This window comes from Melopsittacus undulatus, chromosome 5 (assembly GCF_012275295.1).
Source record: "Melopsittacus undulatus isolate bMelUnd1 chromosome 5, bMelUnd1.mat.Z, whole genome shotgun sequence".
Lineage (NCBI taxonomy): Eukaryota > Metazoa > Chordata > Aves > Psittaciformes > Psittaculidae > Melopsittacus > Melopsittacus undulatus.
The window spans coordinates 41172763-41195941 of NC_047531.1; the positions used below are offsets into that span (position 1 = coordinate 41172763).

At 40.2% G+C, this 23179-nt stretch overlaps 1 protein-coding gene across 1 annotated transcript; it reads right to left on the reverse strand.

Moving 5' to 3' along the window:
• Positions 1 to 8633: 8633 nt before the first annotated feature.
• PARP11 (poly(ADP-ribose) polymerase family member 11) lies at positions 8634 to 23131 on the reverse strand. Its single transcript, XM_005150230.3, is given in 9 exon segments — positions 8634 to 9952; positions 10413 to 10564; positions 16286 to 16416; positions 16504 to 16576; positions 18093 to 18168; positions 19236 to 19356; positions 19453 to 19548; positions 19550 to 19582; positions 23096 to 23131. Coding segments are annotated over 9 exon segments (1032 nt in total). The 3' UTR covers positions 8634 to 9638.
• Between the last annotated feature and the right edge of the window lie 48 nt (positions 23132 to 23179).

Here is a 23179-nt window from a genome sequence, read left to right on the forward strand (position 1 = left end):
GAAACAATTAAAATGCATATTTATAGATTCTTAATTAGATTTTAATTCACCTCTGCTTTCAAGTGGAAATACAACTTCCACATTCTCTGTGAGTGAATTAGTCAAAAAGTTATTCTTGCAATTGTGCCGGTTCCCTGCCTCCATTTACACTGATCCCTAACAAATAGAAGTTCCCAAGGAAGACCCTTCAGCTTTCTTGATGTAGAGCTTTCTCTCTGTGAGACTAACGGATGAGTTGTATGGGGGAAAAGAGCTATTGCATGTTACTGCAGATAGAATATCTTCTGGTGTGGGTCTCTGGAGGCCACAGGCCCATCAAAGATGCACATACCCTGGCTATGGCTCAGCAATGTGGTGACTACCATACAACAGGTTTGGCTGCCTCCTTGTTTCTGTCTGGCAAAAATCAGATATAAGGGCAAGGGGTAGTCTGGGATAATACGCATGATATAGAGGCACAGCAGAAGGAAAGCATGAGAAGGAAGTCAAATTAGTGTGAGACACGACACACACTGAATCTGATAGGCAGACTAAGCTATCCAGTACCTTGTTTATCTGACCCTGTGGTGATTCAACCTACGAAATGTGGGAAAGACTCACCCCAAAAATGGCACTGATGCCTAGAAATGCAGGTAAATATTTATCACCAGTTTTTTGTTTTTCTTAGGATAAAAAATAGATCAGAATTAGACAGAAAACTCTAGGCCTGACCTGGTTAGATTTTTACCTGGGATTGAGCTTCAAACTCTTAACTGAGTTTTGGTCAGTTTCTTGACATCAGGCATCCTGATGCATCTACGTCAGGAAGGCATGGACAGTGGAATCAACTGTGCTTTTACATCAAGTTTAACTTACACTCGTTAAATCTGCATTTTTAACCAGAGTAATAAAACCTAAAGATGTATTACTCCTCCCTTATAGAGAGAATGTAGAATTGTAGATTCATATATATTTATACTCTAAGTAGCAAACAATGGGGAGGGAACCTGGGCATTGTACTATCTACCCCTTTATATGGCCACCATTACAAAATCATGAGAGTGTGTAATTCATCAGCAGAAACAGGAGGAAAAAAGATTTGTAAGAAGCAGCACATACATGAAGCACATGGGCTTAAGAAAATACAAGAAAATCTTGCAGAGTAATGCTCTTTACTGCATTAATTTCTGCTGTTTTCTTTACAGTTCTTTTGCAGTCTATCACAATAGGAGGAAAAGAGGGGAGAGGTGTCTCATACCAACCCAAAAACACCTCCTTCATTTCAGCAGCAGTGAACTTAAGTCTCCAAGAGCTGGCAGACCAGGAGGCTGTAAACTATTACTTTATTAAGTAGTTAGTGAAGGCAGTGCTGCTGCTTGATGGTGTCAGTCTTATACTGCTGTAAGCATCACTGTGGTATCCAGTTTAGTTTTCTCTCTTTCTTAATCCAGAATGCTTATGATGACTATAAATGACAGTTATAAAAGAAACTGCTACTTGATGGGCCTCTTGCCACCCTGAAGGCAGTGACCAGCCACAAAATTATCTTCTCTACCTGCAGAGAAGTGTACACTGAAAACCAACTGGGCAGCTCCTGGAGTAACCAGGACATTGAGTGATTTCTCTGTGACACTATTTGCCTTAGCATGAGGCTATGTGAGGAATGGATAAATGCAAATACACAGACTATCAGTCAACAGCACTTTTTGGGCACCACCTTTATGAAATATTCTCTGTGTAGGAGAAGCCACAACACCTCACACTCCAGCATACTCAGCAGTCATTCTGAATGCAAGCTTCTCACCCCATGTTGCTCCAGTGCTGCACAAAGAAGGGAAACACGGTAGCGTAGGTTTAAGTAACTTACTTGCAGGCAGGCAGACAGGCGATGAAGAGGCAGGTGATGCAGCTCGCATGGAAGGCGCTACAGTTTTAATCCTCCTGCTGTCTTGCAGCCTGAGAGCGAGCTGAGGGTTATCAGAGGCCTGGGGCTGAGGACAAGAAGCAAAGCTTGCAACAGGCGGAGCGCGGCAGAAGAGCAGGGCACTGTTGAGACCCTGGGACTCTACAAAGAAGGGTGAAGAAGCGGGTGCGGCTGCCTTTCCACCAGCAGCTCCGATAGGCGAATACTTGGCTGAGCAAGGTCCTCTTCTTTTTCCTCTCCTGACTCTTCTGGCCACCGTACTCTTCCTCCGAACTCACCTTCTGCCTCTTCTTGCAGGCGCCCGAATACGAGCCCTGCGCTCTGGCTGCCGCTGCTCCCCTCCTTCCACCTCAGGGTGGATGTAAAACTGCAGCAGGGTTGAAGCAACTTGCTAAACTTTGTTTCTAACAAGGGGGTATAATCAGGCGAGGAGGGGCGCGCCTCAGGGGCGGGACGGCCAGCCCGGCCTCCTCTCTCCCTCCCTCCCGTCGGTGCCTTGCAGTCGGAGCTCGGACGCTCCGTCCAAAGGAAGCTGCTGCAGCGCCGGGCCCCCATCGCACCTCGCCATTGGTAGGGCCAACCTCCCCCTACACTCTCTCCAAGTTGGAGAGCCAGGCAGGCCTCCGAAGTCGATGGCAGCTGCCTTCCTTGGTCCGTTTACAGCCAGGAATACATGCATCTGACTGTATACCTTTGTATGTTCTCAGTTGCTTAGCTGATGACTGCAGAAACAAAGACCATGACAGGGTTTAGCAGCCACAGACTTGTTCCTTACTAAAATCAAAATAAAATCTGTTTGCGTATTTCCCTCCTGGAGTGATTAAGTGGAGTGAAGAGCAGTAAACTCATATACTGTGATGTCAGAGAATATGACACTAACTGCAAAGAGAAAAAGAGCCCAAGAATGAATGTGCATATGGACGAATCTACTTATCAGCACAGGCTTAAATTACAGGAGTAAGCAGAATACTTCAAAGAATTCTGCTCTTTTACATGGGTCCAAAATTGGTCTCAATGAAGTCAAGGTCCAAACTCACTTGCTTTTCTTCAAAGACTAAACTCAAGAGATTTTGAAAAACACTGGGGTGCAAAACACATTGTCCAGACCTAGGATCTTTCTGACTAACTGCTGTGTTTAATGTAAAATGAGTTAGAAACTGGATGACAGTCTCTATCAGTGGGTTATGCAAATGCCAGAACAACAAACAGAAACAGGTGGTAGGCAGAAGGCAGCCTGAGGCTTTTAAGTCAGGAAATGACAAATGCAATATAAAAGTAAACCCCCCACCCCTTAAATAAAACAGGTTGTATTTCACAGTTTATTTGCGGTGATGTGTGTTTATATCAGTCTGCAGAGTCATCACACTATTGGGATGCTAGGGGTCATTTTCTTCTACATTTAGGCTGTTACTAACAGGCCTATTTTGGCTTTCCACACCAGTGCAGCTTTCAATTGCCTATGAAATTGCATCACCCTGAGGGAACTACATAGTAACATTTAAAATCATGTTTTCCTTTTTTATCATCAGAGATCAGAGGGAAAGTGAGAGAAACTGGAGTCATAAACACGGTACAAGAAATTTACAGATTGGCTATAAAATGGAAATGGTATTAAACAATAACAGAGAACAGGTCTTCCTGCTGCAGGTCTTCCAGCTTGACCTTTTCTAGAATCATCTCACTAGCCAGAGTAAAGGAAATACATGTCTGACTTCATGCATGCTTATGTCACCTGCAGCAGTATAAGTTTGATCATGGTACACTGCAAGGAAAAAAAAAAAAACCAACCAAACTTCTCTGAAAATCAAGCTTTAACCATGGAATTAATCTGGTTGCCATGTATTCCAACCCTTTGCTCACAGCAGTCAGCCAGAGCAGGCTGCCCAAGGCTTTATCCAATTGGATTTTGAGAATCTCCAAAAATGGAGACTCCACAACCTCTCCGCGCAACCTCTTTCTAGTGTTTGACTATGCACATAGTAAAAACATTTTTTTCTTATGTTTAGGTGGAATTTCATGTATTTCAATTTGTGTCCGTTGTCTCTTGTCCTTTCACTCTGCAGTAGTGAGGAGTCTCTAGCTTTGTCTTCTTTATTCCCCCTGAGCAAGCATTTATACACATTGATAAAATTAACCCCTGAGCCTTCTCTTCTTGAGGACAAAAAGTACCAACTCCCTCAGTCTCTCAGCAGGTGTTTCAATCCCTTAATAATTTTAGTGGCTATTTGCTGGATTCAATCCAGTATATTCATGTCTCATACTAGGGAACCCAGAACTGTACATGATATTCCAGGTGTGCTCTGAGTGATGAGTAGAGGGGAAGGCTCACCTTCTCCAAGCCTGCCAGAAACACTCCTGATTGTGAATCCCCTTGCAATGACACTGGCAAGCTCCCTCACTTCTCATGGATGCACCCCATCAGCTGGTTTATCCAGAAGGATACTGTAATAGACAATATAAAAAAGCTTTGCTAAAATCCAAACCGATCACATCTACTGGCTTCCCTTGGTCACCTAGAAGGGTGACCTTGTCACAAAAGGAAATTTATTTGGTTAAGCAGGATTTCCTGCTCATGAACCCATGCTGGCTGTGACCAGTGGCTGCATTGTCTCTCAAGTGTTTTTCAGTAACTCTCAGAATAACCCTCTCCATAATTTTACCAGGCACTGAAGTGAGACAGAGAGGCCTGTAATTCCAAGGTCTTCCTTCTTGCCATTCTTGAAAACTGGGATAACATTTGGAGATTTCAGTTGACTGGGACCTTTCCAGACTCCGAAAACCATTGAAAAGTAATGGAGCCAGCCAGATCTCTTAGTCTCCTGGGATAAATCCCATCAGGCCCCACAGGCTTCTGCACATCCAGCTAGATGAGCAGCAAGTCTCAAACAAGTTCAGGGCTGGCTGGCAGTTTATCATCCTCCAGTAATGGTATTCCAACACCGGGGTCCAAGGGACCCAGGGCCCATCACGGGTGTTGAAGACAGATGTGCAGAAGGCATTAAACTCTAATTTGTCTATGTCCCTACTTGTGAAGTGACTGACCCCATCAAGTAATGGACCAATGTTATCTCTGATTCTACTTTTGCTATTAACATATTTGAAAAAGCCCTTTTGGCCCTTCACAGTGCTGGCCACCTTGGATTCTAATTGAGCTTTGGTCACATGAATTTTCTCCCTGTGGTAGTGAACAGCGTTTCTAGCCCTCTTGTGTAACCTGTCCTTGCTTCCAGTGTCCACACACTTTCCATGCAAAGACAAGATGACATGAAAAGACAATGTCAATGGTGTGAGGATATTCCAGGAAGCATGTTGGCCCCATGAGAAACCAGTTATGCTTATAGCAGATAGCCACACTTTGCTATCCCCATGGTCTTTACACCAGTGATTAGAAGAGTTTGCTGTAGCTACAGCTCTCACTTCTGAGTGTTCTGCAACATTTATGTACCATTTTTGTAAGTCTGTCCTCATCACAAAGTGCCAAAAGAAATTAAATTTGACTAGAGGTCGTCTGACTCTTCATCCAATACTCTGCCCCACTGGGAATACATAAGGTTGCTGAACATTCAGAAAGATCATCAGCATGAAAATTGAGTTAAAAAAATTAAAGGACAGATTAAAGCAGTAATATTTTTGCATTCTCTCTTGTTCTTGCTTCCACTTGCCAGCCCCAGTATACATGCACACACATGCACTATTTCACTCACACAACCATTTTTCTCACATTAATTCTTTTTTTTTTTCCCTATGATTTCCTTCTCTTGTTCTTGTCTTATTCCACTGCTTTGGGTCATATTTCTTATGCTAAAAAAAAAAAACCCCACAAAAAAAACCCCATCAAAAATATCATCCCTGAGCTGCTATTTAAGTCACCCTTATATACATCTAGTAATTAGTTGACAGTCAGGGATGCAGTATTGTCAACACAGTTCTGTTAACACAAAACCTTTGATTAAAGTATTTGTAGGCCAGCCCTCTTACAGAAAAACTCTTAAAAGTAATCTGCCTGGTTAATGCATAGATAATATTACAGTGTCTCAAATGTCCAGTCATCCTTTGAAAGCCTAATTTGCAGAAACTGTTCTCAGTTGGGATTACTTTTCTGGGACAACCTTTGCCAGCTGACAGGTAGATATTGACAGGAAAAAAAAAATACATGTTCTAGCTACTTGGTCACCACCAGGTCTGTAACCTAAACACATTACTTAATATGATAAGCTGCATTAACTTATGACAAAGGACATCTGGGGGTACTTGTCCAGCTCAGTTGCAAGACGCAAGCCATATGTGCTTTAAACATAAAAGAAGAGATGGAATGGGAAGTGAGGGACAGAAGGGTGAATAAGTAGGCTGAAGGAGAAGTGCATTTTATAACTACTGTTCCAAAACATATGCCTAAAGCCCTGTACAAGGCTATTGCAACTAATGTAGTCTTTCTCAATGTATGTTTTAGGTGGTCCTTCTCTTAAGGACTCCTTTGAATTATAAAAACCTACTGTGACTACAATAGAAGTCATGCACTCAAAGATGAGTACAGCTGTTGCCTTGTATATGAGTCCTGTATGTAGGTGCTGGGGGTGGGGAAGGTGAGGATGGAGGGCAGTGGTGAGTAGCCTCATCACTGTTTGAACCTGCAAACAGGAAAGCATCAGCCAGGGAACAGAGCAGATGATCCTAAGCGAGACCATAAAGCACATGTGGGAAAACTGAAGGATCAGCCTCAGTCAGCACAGGCTCATGAAGAACAGGTCCTGCTTGACCAATCTGATCCCCTTCTACGATAAGGTGACCCACCTGGCTAATGGGGGAAAGGCTGTTCATATTTTGTATCTGGACATAAGTGAAGCATTTGACACTGTCTTCCACAGCATTCTCCTAGAGAAACTGGCTGCTCATGGCCTGGGTAAGTGGTTCTTCGCTGGGTTGGAAACTGGCTGGATGGCCAGAATGGTGGTAAATGGCATCACATCTAGTTGATGACCAGTCATTAGTGGTGTCCCTTGGGGCTCAGTGTTAGGGCCAGTGTTGTTTAATATCTTCAGTGATGATCTGCATGAGGGGATCAACTGCACCCTCAGTGAATCTGCAGATGACACCAAGTTGGGCAGGAGTGTTGATCAGCTGAGGAATAGGAAGGCTGTACAGAAGGATCTGGATAGGCTGGATCGATGGGCTGAGGCCAATGGTATGAGGTTCAGCAAGGCAAAGTGCTGGGTCCTGCATTTGGGCCCCATGCAATGCTTCAGGCTTGGGAAAGAGTGGCTGGAAAACTGCAGAGCAGAAAAGGACCCTGGGATGCTGACTGGCAGATGCTGAACACAAAATCACAAAAGCCACCTTGTGCCCAGGCAGCCAAAAAGGTCAACGGGATCCTGGCCTGTATCAGCAATAGTGTGAGCAGCAGGGCCAGGGCAGCAATCATCCCCCTGTACTGGGCACTGGTGAGGCTGCACCTCGTTGAGTTCTGGGCCCCTCACTACAAGAAAGACACTGAAGTGCTGGAGTGAGTTCAGAAAAGGATGACAAAACCATGAAGAGTCTGAAGCACAAGTCTGATGAGGAATGGCTGAGAGAACTGGAAGGTTTAGTCTGGAGAAGGCTTAGGGGGTACCTTATCACTCTCTTCAACTACTTGAAAGGAGGTTGTAGTGAGGTGGGGGTCAGTCTCTTTTCCCAAGAAGAGACAGAACAAGAGGTAACTGCCTCAAGCTGTGCCAGGGGAGGCTTAGATGGGATATTAGGAAAAATTTCTTCATGGAGAGGGGAATCAGGTATTGGAACAGACTGCCCAAGAAAGTGGAAAGAGCCCCCTCAGTGATGTGTTTTAGTGGTGGTCTTGACAGCCCTGGGGTAATGGTTGGACTCAATGATCTAGGCTCTTTTCCAACCTGGATTTGATCAAGGATACCTTTCCCTCAGGAGAGTAAATCAAGGTTTTTAATGGCAGTATGCTTTTAGGACTAGTTTATGATTTAGCAAACTGTGGAATGTTGAGTAAAATAAGAAATGGATCATGGTACAGACTGAGACAGTCTATGCTTAGATGTACATTAGATGGACTGTAGAGCTAGCTCCCAGCCCTCATTAGCTGTACAGTCTGTCTAGGCCAGTGAGAAGCACTGAAAGTAATCTCCCCCTGTGTAGACTGCTCAAATTCACTTTAATCTTCTTATTATGATCTTGCACGCTGACACTGGCTTAAAGAGATCGGAGGTATCCTGAAACCACCAGCTGAACTGGCATCCACTGCCCTCCTGGAATTTAAGTCACTAACTCCAAATGGTACCTAATGTATCTCACATCTAGGTTGAATACGGGGGTACTAGGACAACTATTAAAAAAATAAAGCTGTATCCTTTTATTTCTGTAGATTTTAACTTTAAACCAATAAGTTTGTACAAATTGCACTTGCAAATCAACTGGAATGAAGACAGCCACTATCCCAAACTGCTTAGGATGAAATGGTGAGATTTCAGGAGAAACAGCCAAAGAAGAGAAGCCTCAAAAGGCTTCCACTTAGACCATGTCTTTACTGCACCTTAGGTCCTTTAATAAAGTAAAACATTGGAAGAACAACTTTGTAACAAATTGTTTAACATTTCAGGGCATTTCACTGTAACAGCCCCTTCTTTAGGTTCTTCATGTGTTAAGGTACTCAAGTTTCTTCTTTTCCTACTTACTGTGCCTTGGTCTTTCTACATATGAAAGATAGTCTTTAGCTTTAGAACTATACCAGTTGTGAAAACCTGATCTACACAAGTGTCACTGAAACCTGCCTATTAGCATGTTTAAAAATTAAAGGATGGCATCTTTTTAATGTTCAATATTGGTTTCACGGTATTATTTCAGTAAAGTTAATCTGAACATCGTCTTCGGTAACCGCAAGTACACGAGTACCTAATGATTCTCAAACCCTGACCAGGCAAGAATAAAAGCAGCATGAATGTAAATGAATGCACACACATACTATAACAACAGGGCAAAAATTCTATAGAATAACAACTCAGGCGTAGGGCACTGCTGATATCCCAACACTAAGCTCAACAGTTATGTACCAAACAATTAACAACCACAAGAACTTATGGGCATAATTTCTATCAAAACCAAAGTTCAAATCCTAGTGCAAGGGTTTTGTAATCTTTGCAAGTATATAACTGAAGCTTTCAAAAAACGTACCTAAAGTTAAACAGTTAACAGCTTCAGTGAATGTTATAGCTCCTTTATCAGTTTACTCCAGGTAATTTTTTTTGTAGGTTTAGAATCCAAACTAAGAAACTTCCAAACACAATGCAATGTGTACTACAGAACATAGACATACAGACATAATATGCACTGAAGTCCCCTCTTTTTGTTGTTGTTCTACAGACAATCCTTACAAAAGATTAGTTTCATCATATGCATACTGCATTACAGGCATATTTCTACCACATGAATAAATACTTGTAATATATTAAAAAAATCAGAACATAAATCTTGCCTTTGAAAAATCACCCATGTCCAGCGTCTTTAAGGCTCACTAAGCAATTTCAAATTGGTAACGGTCATCTATATTTGAAAAAATGCGTTAATAAAGTTTACAGATCTTAAAAAACAGTTCAACAATCTCAAATGTTTAATAGCCTCCCTTCTCCATAAACATATGCTAGCTTTTCTTTCACCTCTCTCACACTTCCTGTTTTTTATAGTTGTCTTTACAAAAAGGACATCAAAAAGACACAAACAACATTCAGTTCAGCAGTCAAGAAAATTCAATTAAATACTCAGGGTAGATTTGGTTGGCATCAAAGATAACAAAGATCTTTGGGTTCCAGGTATTGTCCACACAGCTGTCGTACAAGTTCACAAAACTTCCATCTTTTGAAGGAGGCCTCATGTATTTTGAATCACCATTGATATAGTCACCAGTTAATACACGAGCAAGAAACATGACTTTATCTGGTCTGTGCAGATGAGGCTGCAGATTCACACCATGAATTTGAAAAGTATCTCCATGCTTCATGTTCTCTTTGCAGAAATGACTGGAATATGATGCATCTCTTGCAAAATAGGTCCCTTTCAAAAAAAAAAAACCAGAAAAAAAAGTCTGATTATATTGTTATGATAACTTAACTACTAGAGCATGAATATAGGTATTAGGATGATAAAAGATGCCTGTTCTCTTATGTTCACGAGCTCTCCTCCTTCCTGCACTCCCCAAATCCTTAGATTATAGCAACATGACCAAATATTTCTAGTGGGAATGTTTTAGTAGAGAGATTGTCTTGTGATTAACGTTGCTTCCACTGCAACACTGCTGCACACACTCCCTGGACCTACTGGGGCCAGTTTTGGCAATTACATTCCTTAGTGCATCCTAACTTTCTTAAAATATACTTGATGTAAAAGCAGAGCTATATTAAACAGCTCTTGAATAAACACAGTGAGTGCACCACAAAGAACTTAATATGGGGAACACTTCACAATGTTCAACTTTTGAGATTGCCAAACTGTTGTATCTGGCAAAAATACTTACCTTTTCCATACACAGCAGCATGTATCCCATTTATTCTCCAGTCAAAGTTATGAATACATATTGCTTCAACAAATTCATTACTGGTGCCATGAAATAACATCTGCTCATTAATAGTTGGAACACCTCTTTTCTTCTTTAGTTGAGCTTTTTTCCTACAGAAAATACACAATATGGCATTACAAACATCAGTACAATCGAATTAAGTTACTACTCTGAAAATACTATGGAAGGGACAGACCTAAAATACTGTATACATTCCACTTTCACTAATCTAGATGACTCTAGTTTCTAACAGATGATTCTGTTTTTAAAGAGATCAGAATTCTTAAGGGACGTGTTTTGCTTCTGGATGCTGTGGACTACTTTCATAAGTAATCCAAGACTAGGAAAAAAAAGTCTTTATGCCAATTTTATCAACATTCTTCACCTGGCATTAGTTTCAGTACAGTAATTTTATGCACATACATTTTAAAAGAAAGGCATTTTTCTCCCACTTTGTTCCCTCCACCTACTTTAATAGCATGGTTGGAGAGCTAACAAATGTATTGGATTATAAAGTATAACTAGCCAGCCAAATCAGCAAAACCATTAAAAATTAAATTACCTAAATGTCAAGGTAAAATTACTTCAATGTGATCATTTCATAAGTTTTCCAGATTTATCATTCATGTACATTCTAAGAGGTAGTATTCAATCCTTTGTGTTATGAAGGATTACATGTATATAAAATTTTTGAAAAACAAAACCACCTTGTATTACAGGTGAAACCGTATTACAATCTCATGGGCAGGCCATAGCACACCTTCAATTAAAAAACAGATATATTTTCTATCAATATTTTTGTGACTTTCTCTCATCTGGGTTTTCCTAAGATCCATGAAGAAGTTGACTCTGAATCTGTGTCTAAATCACTCAGCTGTTCATAGTTATGATCCCTTGACTGTCCAGACAAAACCAACTCTGAGTGCATCATAGCATTGTTCTTGTCTGTGTAGCTGAATTTTCGTCCTATACAAGCTATAGTGCATGGGGCATTGTGCTACATACTTAGGTTTATCAGGCACATACTTATCAAATTAAGCTATCTGCTTATAACAGGAGTGCACACTTGAATTGGGAAAGCATTTACAGGACCTACAGTTTAGATGTAATCTGAAGAAGTCCCATCAACCAGGTTCAGGGAAAGAGACAGGCAGCAAAGATTCTTTATTATATTAACAGCATTACATTGCAATTATGCATTATTTATAAATAAGTACATTTCACAGAAGTACAAATCTTACAGTATTTAGATTGAAAGAGATGTTTTTCCTGCTTTGTTGTTCACCATTTTTTTTCTCCCTCCTCCATTTTGCAATCTAAAATACCTATGTTTTGGCAACTTTTTTTCGTGTATGTGTCTTTTTTTCCCCCTTACAACTTCTTTTTAAAACAGAAGAATATCAGCAGAATCTCAAGGGCATCTCAGAGGTTTCACCAATAATCTCATTTGTGATGTTTTGTGTCAGAGGCAGAGAAATTCCAGGCATTCAAGTTCTGCTCTATTAGCAATTCAACAAAACCTAGAAGCCAAGATTCCCTGCACACACTATGTGTGTGAGGCAACACCTCTGAGCTAACAGCTAGCAATGCTGAATATCTGAAATTTTTCAGTCAGCAGCCCTCTATTGCTGGCTGTTGATCTCTAACAATGTATAAAGGTAGCCAAGAATAACTTCTCCTGAAACACAGGAGCAGAACAAACTTATAGAAAAACTGAGTAATAAATTGTCCAAAAATGTTTTGAAACAGTCCTTCACTATCTCTGACCAGCTGATTTTATAAAAGCTATTTAAAATAGTCATTAATATGGGAACTACTACAACAGCTAAATGTGTTTTGACCACTACCACATTGCAAATAATGATTCAAGCAATGCTTTTCCATGAAGCAAGACACCTTCTCAAAACTACAAAAGTCGAAAGTAGCAATTGTTCCTCATAAGTAGCAGAACATACTGAGCACACTCAGAAGGTGTTTCTGCAGAATGCAGAAATGCCACAGTAGGACTTCTTATAGAATTGTAGGCTTAAATTAGAGGTTTAAACCAACAATGATGTGTATGACTTTAATTAACGTAGTAAAATACAACAAGCTGTTCTAACTTGCTGACATGTAGGGAATAAGGAATGTCTGGCTAATGTGGGGAAGAAAAATCAAGATGATAACAACTGAAGAGGCAGTAAATAAGACCAAGGATGCCAGCCTTCAAGACAGCAGAGACTGGAACAGAATACAAGCAAGAACATACCAACTGCTAACTCAGCACTAGGACCTTGGGCACGTGCAAGCACTGAGGTCTATCAGCAAACACAGTGAGGAAGACAAGTGAGGACCACCAGACTCCCAGTCAGCAAGAAAGCACATGTGTAATTAGAATGCATATCTTATCATTAGTTCGTGAAATATGAATATGTAAATAAATTGAGAAATCTGTAAATATGCATGAGTATGCTAATTATATAGTCACTACCAGTAAGTATTAGGCATGCTCACCTTTCCAAAATAATTTGCATGTGCACCAAGAGCTGCAGTAAAGAATGCCTGCTTTCTAAACCTCCAAATTGAGTCTTAGAGAGTTTCTTTGACTGACTTCTGTGGTAACAAAATCACAGAATCATTAGTGTTGGAAAGGACCTTAAAGATCATCCAGTTCCAACCCCCCTGCCATGGGCAGGAACACTTCACACCATGTCACCCAAGGCTCTGTCCAACCTGGCCTTGAACACTGCCAGGGATGGAGCATTCACAACTTCCCGGGCAACCCATTCCAGTGCATCACAAGCCTCACAGTAAAGAACTTCCTCCTTATATCCAATCTAAACTTCCCCTGTGTCAGTTTTAACCCATTACCCCTTGTCCTGTCACTACAGTCCCTAATGAATAGTCCCTCACCAGCATCCTTACAGGCCCCCTTCAGATGCTGGAAGGCTACTATGAGGTCTCCACGCAGCCTTCTCTTCTCCAGGCTGAACAGCCCCAACTTTCTCAGCCTGTCTTTGTATGACAGGTGCTCCAGTCCCCTGATCATCCTCATGGCCCTCCTCTGGACTTGTTCTAACAGTTCCATGTCCTTTTTATGTTGAGGACACAAGAACTGCACACAATACTCTAAGTGAGGTCTCACAAGAGTAGAGAGGCAGGATCACCTCCTTCAGCCTGCTGGTCACACTCCTTTTGATGTAGCCCAGGATACAGTCAGCTTCCTGGGCTGCAAGCTCACACTGCAGCTGGCTCATGTTTATCTTCTCATTGACCAACACCCCCAAGTCCTCCCCAGGCTGCTCTGAATCTCTTCTCTGCCAACCTATAGCTGTGCCTGGGACTGCTCCAACCGAGGTGTAGGAACTGACTTGGATTTTTACTGATTTGGAACAGCACTCAAAGAGTCTAACTATTCTAAAAAACAGTCTTAGCACTTTCCACCAGCAGCGACAAGCTAATCCAGTAAAACAAAATGAAGTTGATCCACCAGTCAGATCTCATACAGCCAGTTCGACCAACACCTCCAGGTCCTTTTCCATAAGCAGCTTTCCATCCACTCTTCACCAAGCCTGTAGCGCTGCATGGGGTTGTTGTGGCCCAAGTATAAGACCAGGCACATTGCCGTGTTGAACCTCATATAGCTGGCCTCAGCCATTAATCCAGCCTGTTCAGATCCCTTTGTAAAGCCTTCCTAGTCTCAAGATCAATACTCTTGCCCAACTAGGTGCTGTCTGTAAACCTACTGAGAGGGCACTCGATCCCCTCGTCCAGGTCATCAATAAAGATAGTAAACAGAATTTGCCCCACTACTGATCCACTTGTGAACAGCCACCAACTGTATTTAACTCCATTCACCACAACTCTTTGGACTCAGCCATCCAGCCAGTTTTTTACCCAGTGAAGTATAAATGCATCCAAGCCATGAACAGCCAGTTTCTAAAGGAGAATGCTGTGGGAAACATTGTCAAAACCTTTACTAAAGTCAAGGCAGACAATATCCAGCTCTATCTCATCCACTAAACAGGTTACCTGTCCCAGAAGGAGATTGAGTTGGTTAAACAAGACCTGCCTTTCATAAACCAATGCTGACTGTGGCTGATCATCTGGTTATCCTGTACATGCCACATGATGGTACTCAAGATCTGCTCCATAGCCTTCAGCACCAAGGTCAGACTGAGAGGCCTGTAGTTCCCCGGATCCTCCTTCCAGCCCTTTTTCTAGACTTTTGCTGACTTGCAGGAAACTGCAACCTCCCCAGTTAGCCAGGACTGCTGATACTCAGTGAGCACTTCCACCTGTACCCTTTGGTGGATCCCATCTTTGGTGAATCCCATCCACTTCCCTCTGTACCCTTTGGTGGATCCCATATGGCCCACAGACTTGTGTATGCCTTAGTGTAGCAGCTCACTGACCATTTCCTCTTGGATTATGGGGGCTTCATTCGACTCCTTGTCCCCGTCTTCAAGCTGGGTACCCTGAGAACAACTGGTCTTACTAAGGCATTAAGTACCTCATCCTTTGTTTTTCCCCCTGTATTCAATAAAGGACAGAAATTCTCCTTAGCCCTCCTTTTGTTGCTAATGTATTTCAGAAAACATTTTTATTGTCTTTTATAGCAGTAGCCAGATTAAGTTCTAGTGCAGCTTTGGCCTTTCTAATTTTCTTCCTGCATAACCTCATGACATTCTTGTAGTCTTCCTGAGTTGCCTGTCACTTCTTCCACAGGTCATAAATTCTCTTTTTCTTCCTGAGTTCCAGTCAAAGCTCTCTTCAGCCACACTACTCATCTTCCCCATCAGCTCACCTGGTGAGCACATGGGGATGACCTGCTCCTGTGCCTTTAAGATTTTCTTTTTGCAGAATGTCCAGCCTTCCTGGACTCCTTTGCCCTTCAGGACTACCTCCCAAGAGACTCTTTCAATCAGTCCCCTAAACAGGCTACAGTATGCCCTCCAGAAGTCCAAGGTAGAGGAAGTTCTGTTGAGCCCCCTCATTACTGCCCCAAAAATAAAAAACTCAATTAAGAGAAGGCTAACTCTCTTAACCAAAAACTTAATTTCCTTATGCATTTTCATGATACACCTTTAAAGTAACAATAAATTAGGTATCTTTCAAAAATTCATATCTATGTAAATTTTCAATATACATCTGCCTAAGTTATTTCCTCACTGTTTAACTTAGTTCAGTTGGTTTGAAGAGTATAATACATCTTTAAAACAGATTGTGATATGAATTCTTTCTTAGAAGCCACACAAATAAAACTTTTGTCAAATATGACTGCTTATAAGATTGATACTTAAGTGGAAGCAAAACTCTGCACTTCCTACTTCTTCCAGGCCAGCACAACATAAAGAGGGAAGAGCAGAGAACTTAGAAAAATATTTTGAAGCACATTAAAGAAAGAACATGAAAATCTAATTGGACACTTAATTTTGTCCTTGGTTTCGTGAAAGTTAAAATATTTAACAAGCCACAAATATTTATTTGCTTTGTTCACTAAAAAGTACAGTAATACAAGCCTGTCAAAAGAATTATTTTACAAAAAGCACTGTTAAGTATCATAGGCATCTACCACATGGACATTCTGAACCATCTTCAATGCATCAGTCTTGTCTGTGCTACATCTACACCAAATGCATTTCTACAAGTATTATATTTCTGCATCTGCAGAAGCTACAGTCTTGAAAACGGAATTCTGAATACAGAGGAATGGCAAATAAAATTTTAAAAATCTTAAGTTACACATATTTTCATTAATAATAAAAGCAATTAAACATATTTCTGCTGCATGCCTTGAAGATTTGCTCCATTAACAATACTAAGACTGTTGGTTTTAAAAATAGTCTCACCTGCAAAAAAACTCCCACAAGTCTAGATTTTGTATTCTCTTAATTCTTTTAATTCGGTGGCTATCCATTGTTTTTCCAAAGAGACTAGAAACTTCATTATATTCATTTGTTTTCTTTTGCAATGGAATAAGCTGGAAAAAAAGAGGTCAGTACAATTTCAATTTAATGCATTATTTCGTTATCATGTATTTTTTACCAACTTCCATACCAACTCTTACCTGATATGGCTCATCGGTATTTACATTCTCCCAGTGTGAAGGCATAGGAATAGCCTCATTTTCACAGATGAAACTTCAAACAGAACAAAACAAAAAAAAAATAAAAATACATCACTTCAAAGCCATGACACATTTTCTTCCTGTCAAACTCTTGTTCAAACCCAAAACCTTACACAAAACTACTTAGCTGAAACAAAGGCTGCTGTCAGCACATAAGGTTAAAGGCAAAAGGTCATATTTTGTATTAAAATTCTGGCTTAGCTTATTGTAAGTAAACCACCATAATGAGCAGCTTTAATACATTATCTACAGCAAATGATAAGAAGATAAACTGGAAGAGATGGTCAGAAAGTTCTGCAACCAATTAACAAACCCTACCCCTCAAAAAGATACAAAAAACAAAAAAAAACCCACAAAAAACAACAAAAACCCCATGCTCATAAAAAAAACAACCCCAAAACAAACAACGAAAACCAACCAACCACCCCAAAAGGAAAAATGCTTTCTAAGCATATGCACCATATACATAGCAGCTTTTAAGCCTTAAAGCCAGGACTAAAAGAAGCAATCTTCTGAAAGTAAAGAACAGTGTTATACCATGGAAAGAGAGTACTGAATGCACTTATTTGAGAAACAGAAACCCAAAAGTGAATTGCCACATTACTGCATACACTCTTCAGCAAATAGCCATCAAAACACAGCTGACACTTCAAAAAAACCCACACCTTCTTGAATGTCAGTGTAAAAAGGTTACTGTTACATTTCTCTCTAGAAGTAACAATTTTCCTTTTGAAAATATCAGACTAAAATTCAGAACTAAAATTATTTCTAAAGAAATTAGCTAGAGAAAAAAGCCCACATATTCCATATAGTCATTTTTACCTGTGGTGGTATCACTGCACAGATCAATTTAGAGTTTATTGAGTATCAGGTTTACATCAGCATAGCTTTACATCTAATGATTTATCAAAGGGTAAGAAACTTACAATCTACTGCAATTAAGACTCATAAAACAATCTGGTTGTTATGATGCAAAATTCCTGTAATTTCAAAACATTTTAGAGTAAATGATTAAAACATACAGGCAAGAAAATATAACTATCTTTTTTTTGCTGTTACAATAATATTAAGAAGTCATAATTAAAATGGAACAAACTACTAAGTATTTTGCTGCTGCTTCTCCACAACAATTGTGATTCAACAGGTATTTACAGCGACTCCAATGCCTAGATTTAGGCACAACTTTAAGTACCTTGCTAAAAGTTATCAGTATTCAGTATGCCTTGCCTCTCCCACTGTGAGTTCCTTAATTTCTCTGAGGTAAAAAACAACAACAACAACAAAAAAAACCCAGCACCTTAAAAATTTTTTTTGGTATTCTTCTCTGAAATGTCTTCCTTCTTCACCTGACTAGCTCTCCCACCTTGGTTCACCTTTCAAATTGCTCAGTGTGATAAGTAAATAAACAACAAATATAAAATATATTCTTGTTTCATTTTACTCAGAAGAATTTGACTTAGAAGAATCTATTTTACTTAGAAGAATCATGAATAAAATAAAATTAAGGCGTCTTCTTTTTATTTCCTTACCTGAAAGTACTGACAGAAAAGGGAGCTCGCTTTATTGGACGTTGCTTAAGGGTAGTTAGGTTGGTTTGTTTCATCGCTAAGCATAAAACAAGAGTTAGAATGAAAGGTTCTGGAATTCATCTATAGCATATGAAACATGTAAGTGTAATTTTTAAAATAATAATACTATACCCAAAGTTGCTTGACAGGAAATCCCATTTCAACAATTAACAAATGAGCATTTTCAATAAATGTTTCTAAATACCAGCTTTAGAATCATTGTCATTTACACAAGTTGGCAAAATGCACAAATATTACAGAAAATGTTTATTGTTAAAATATCCATCTAACATTCAGCCCCACTGAATGACTGGCAAAACTTCCACTGGCTTTAATACAACCAGGATGACAAAGCATGTTACTACTGTCCTTATAGGACATCATGACCTACAAACACGAACATATAGTTCCTCAGCATTTGTACTTAGTGCTTTTATTCCAGATACAAAAGAGAGATTTTTTTAAAACAAACATTTCAACACAGGTAAACACAAAACTGTATTGTTACATACTACTATAACTCCCACTACATTGCTGTTTTACCCAGTGCCCACTTTCTGTATCTGTAATCCTATGATTTTCTTTGTTTTGGAAGAGGCCTATATTTAAGCATATAGCTGTTTCATAATTTAATCAGAAAATAATCTATGAATGGAAAAGCCAAAAAGAAAAACCCAACCAGAACAAAAAAAAAACAAAAAAAAAACCCCAAAAAACCTCAAACCCCAGAGTACAGATCAAATTGTAGTTAATATAACCAAGATCTTTTCAATCTACTACAGTTTTCAAGCTTACAAGCAGTTGCACATTAAAGAAAAAAAATGTTCAAACTCCCCAGTCCCATAGATGTATCGTAAGGTAAGTAGCAGCAACATGATGGGAGTGCTACTAAACAAGACATGCTATTTTATTAATAAACTACATTACAAAATTGTAACAGGGCAGTTGCATCTAAAAACTACTATGTACTTTCCAGTAAAGACAACATTTCCAATCACAAGTTTTTGTATTAGGTACGAGGACATTAATTTGGTGAATGAACAAATAAACTGGTGTATCTGGCACTTTCTATTATTTACATTTACTCTATGAAAAGATACACACCTGAAAAGTCTAGCGTGTAGTTAAATTTTGCAGTAGTAAAACAAACAGAACCATGTGGGTTTGTTCGGAAGCTCCTTTCAATATCTTCACTGCTAACAGAGCAATGACTGTTTGAATCAGTCTTCAAAATAAATGAAAAAGTACATTTAGACAAACAGCAATAGGTAGTTTGATGCATTGAATGCATCACAACTAATGTAACTTCATAGGTATTTACCTGAAACATATGCCATTTACCACATTCAGCCAAATAAAACCAGCCCCACTGAGTATCAGAGGTATCCATCTCTTCAACTGAATTTTCCATCTTTGGAGAAAAAACCTTTTATTGTTCTTTGAAGCATTTCCTGAAACATTCACAGACAAACACAAGAAAAGTTTTGACAGTATTTAAAAACTGCATTATTTGAAAAATTTATTAAAGAAATAAAATGAATTTGCAGTCTTAAAAAACAAACATAAAACAGTAGGTGGAAGACAGATTTGCTTTCTCTTTGTCAGAGAAAAATTCTCAGTTTGCTACTTATCCAGTATTATTCTTTAAGTTAGTTAAACACTTTCAAACCTCTCTCAAACGTCCTAAGTGTGCCAGTAAAGGCAAGAGCTATAGGTTCTAAATGATCAGAGAGGTGCTAAATGCCACACTGATGAACATATGAGCAAGGCCATTTTGATATACAACATACATACCACCCACAAATGAGGTGTTTGAGTTACATCTGATAGCTTGATGAAAACATCTACTAGGAACTCAACAACAGTGAACAAATCAGAGTGGATATCAGAAGTTGTTAGGAAAAAAACCAACCAACCAACCAAGTAAAAAAACCTAACACAAAGAATGTAATTATTTAACTGCTCGAGTCCACAGTTCCTCAACTGCAGGCAGGTTTATTTCTCCCTAATGCACCCTCTTAAAATGATACTTCCAGTATAAGAAAGAGACACCTATCAAAGGTTGCACATGTTAAGTTAATAACAAGTGAAACAAACTTTTTCATAAAACTGATGGCAACCTGTGGAATTTCTTTTCATGGTATGCTGTGGATGCTGCAAACTTACATAAGTTTAAAAAGCAGCTAGATGAGTTCAAGCCTACCAAAAGCTGGAATACCTCCAGAAGGACAGAGCCTGACAGATTTCAGCTCTTTCATTTATCAATAAAATCCTGAAAACTCTTAAAGTACTTGACTCTACTTGCACGTATCTCTTAACATGTCAACTTTGACTGTCACATATCCCCCCAAGCAAAAATGCTAAGTAGGCTGAGAGGAATCTTTCAGAGAAAGAATCTTGCCCCACCCCCAGAAAAGATCAGCAATTCATCCACTCTAACTCCTTAACCAAGATTGTCACTCTTCCCAACTATTTCTTCAACTTAACTTTTGCTTCTGAGAAGTGGAACAACATGTTCCAGCCCAACTAAGTCAAATAATGTCCAGTTAATACCTCAAATGCTTCATTGTTTCCTGGACACTTCAACCCAGAAAAAAAGCAAAGACCCGAAGAAGGTAAATCCTGGAGTCTAGAAGTTGGCACCAGGTGGCCAGTGCTACTGGGGCAGCAGTGGATAGCAAAAGGCCCTTCTAGCCCCACCTTTCCCTCTTACTTTTAACAAGCTGGCCCTGTGTGTTGGTTTGAAAAACCCCAGAAACCTCTTTGTGGTAACAGCTTGAGACTGTACTCAAAACTCCAAAGCACTACAAAAATCTAATTGTTTAGAAAACGGTGAAATCAGAAGTGAACTTCCACAATGTCTCTGAATTGCAGAATCTGAGGGCAAACCTACTTTAGTACAAACGGAACCCTACATGACTCTACATACATGGAGATAGCTCCCTCACATTCAAGCAGAACTACACTAAAGGGACATCAGCTGCATGGAAACATACTTTGAAAGAGGTAAGAAAACTCTTATTTCAGATAACATCTGTCCAACATCTCTTTTATTCATCACAGCAATACAAAGTCACTTGTCAAAGTCAAAATATATTTGTTAAGTGTTAAAGTACGACTGGCCAACAACTTTTTATAATAATCTTTCACCTTCAACTTGATTCTTTCTCTCCAATTTGGCTATGTTCTCTTCTACAGAGAGAAGGCAGATGTAGTCTACATTTTCTTTTTAAGCTACAAGAAAAGCAAATTAGGTTTTGTAGGTAACATTTTGTGACCTCATGTTCCTGCTGAAACCTCAGCTCCATTGCTATGTTAGTTCAGGGCCTTGAATTTGCTGAATCAAATCAGTAATGCCTTTTGAACAAGTTACAGATTGAGAGGCCAAGTTTATCTGTGCCCTGACAACACATTTCTCTGGGGACAACACAGCCTCCAGAATAAACAATTTACTAAAGAGACAGTTATTTCCATATTTCAAAAATGTTACACTAAATTCACATGTATTGCCCGAGTCACATATTCTAGGGTAAGCAGGTAAATTCCAGGATACTTAGAAGTATGGAAGAATGACCCAAAGGCATGAACATGTAAAGTGATAAAAACAAGAGAGCTGTTCTCAAAGGTGATGCAAATCCAAAATTTCTCAACTTTTAATTGAATTTAAAAATCAAACCCACAATATTTCTAAGAAGCTTTTTTTGTTTTGGTTTGGGGTTTTTTGGGTGGGGTTTTTTTTATTGTTTTTGGGTGGGGTTTTTTTTGTTCAAAAACTCTGAATGAATGCAGAGTGAGCAGAAAAATCTCAGTAGGTTTTTCTTGATGTCAGGATGTCAACTACTAAAGATGCAGCGATCAGGATTTTATTAGCAACAATGTTACTAACAGAAGGCCTCTCAACTCCCATTATCAGCACTGTTTCTACTGTTCTGTCTAGGAGTTACCAGAGAACAAAATTACTCTTGACAGCAAAAACATCCTCCTAAACAGAACAAATGTTTGTTACATGTACCGTGACTGAATGTCTTTACTATGACTGGTAACGCGTTGCCTTGTTCTTCCAGAAGTACTTTAAAGTTTGACTAATAAACATGCTTTATAGTGCACAGAATCACAGAATGGTTTGGGCTGGACCTTAAAGATCATCTTTTTCCAATCCCCCTGCCATGAGCAGGGACACTTTCCCCTAGGCCAGGTTGCTCCAAGGTGCATCCAACCTGGCCTTGAACACCGCCAGGGATGGGGCAGCCACAGCTTCTCTGAGCAACCTGTGCCAGCGCCTCACTACCCCTATAGCAAAAAATACAGAAGCATTCCAAGGGTCTATTTTGCTTGCTTTCTTGTGCTGTGTACTTCCTCTTGGCAGACTGTGCATTGTTGCTGAGACCTTTTTGCCTACCAACATCAACTTTGTAAAGTTCCCTGCTAGAAACACTAGCATTTCTAAGGGACTCTGTCTCTTCCCCAGAGAACAAGGCATCTGAGCGGGAGCGTTAGCTGAGGTAAACGTGCAGGACAGTAGGGGAAACAAGAAGGAAGAACAGCATTAACACTAGTATGGGACACAACCTTAGACAATACTGTCTGCAACTGTATCACTACTTACCCTCTTTGTGCTGCAGGGGGCCACGTTTGCAGTCACCCCCTCTATCGACCCCCTCCAGGTCTGATCCCATTTGAGTTCAGGGACACGGCGGGGAGGTCAGCCTAATCACTGCACCAGCACCTCTCCATTTGGGCCGTAGGCGTCCCCTAAAGATGGTGGCCTACGCCTCCCCCCCCCTTCCCCAACCTGGCAGCGCTCTCGCCGGCGGGGATGAGAAGGAAAGGGATGGGAGGGGATAGGAGAGGAAGGAAGCGGAAGAGAAGCGGCCTGCTGGGCGCACGTAATACGGAGACGGGCTGAGGAGGAAAAAGAGGAAAGGAGCGGCCGTTTCCCCTGTCCCCCTCCCGCCCGCACTCACCACATCAGCCTCCCACCCCGAGCTCGCTCCCCACATACCGCCCGGAGAGCAGGTTGAAGGGGGCGGGGAGTGTGTGTGGCAACG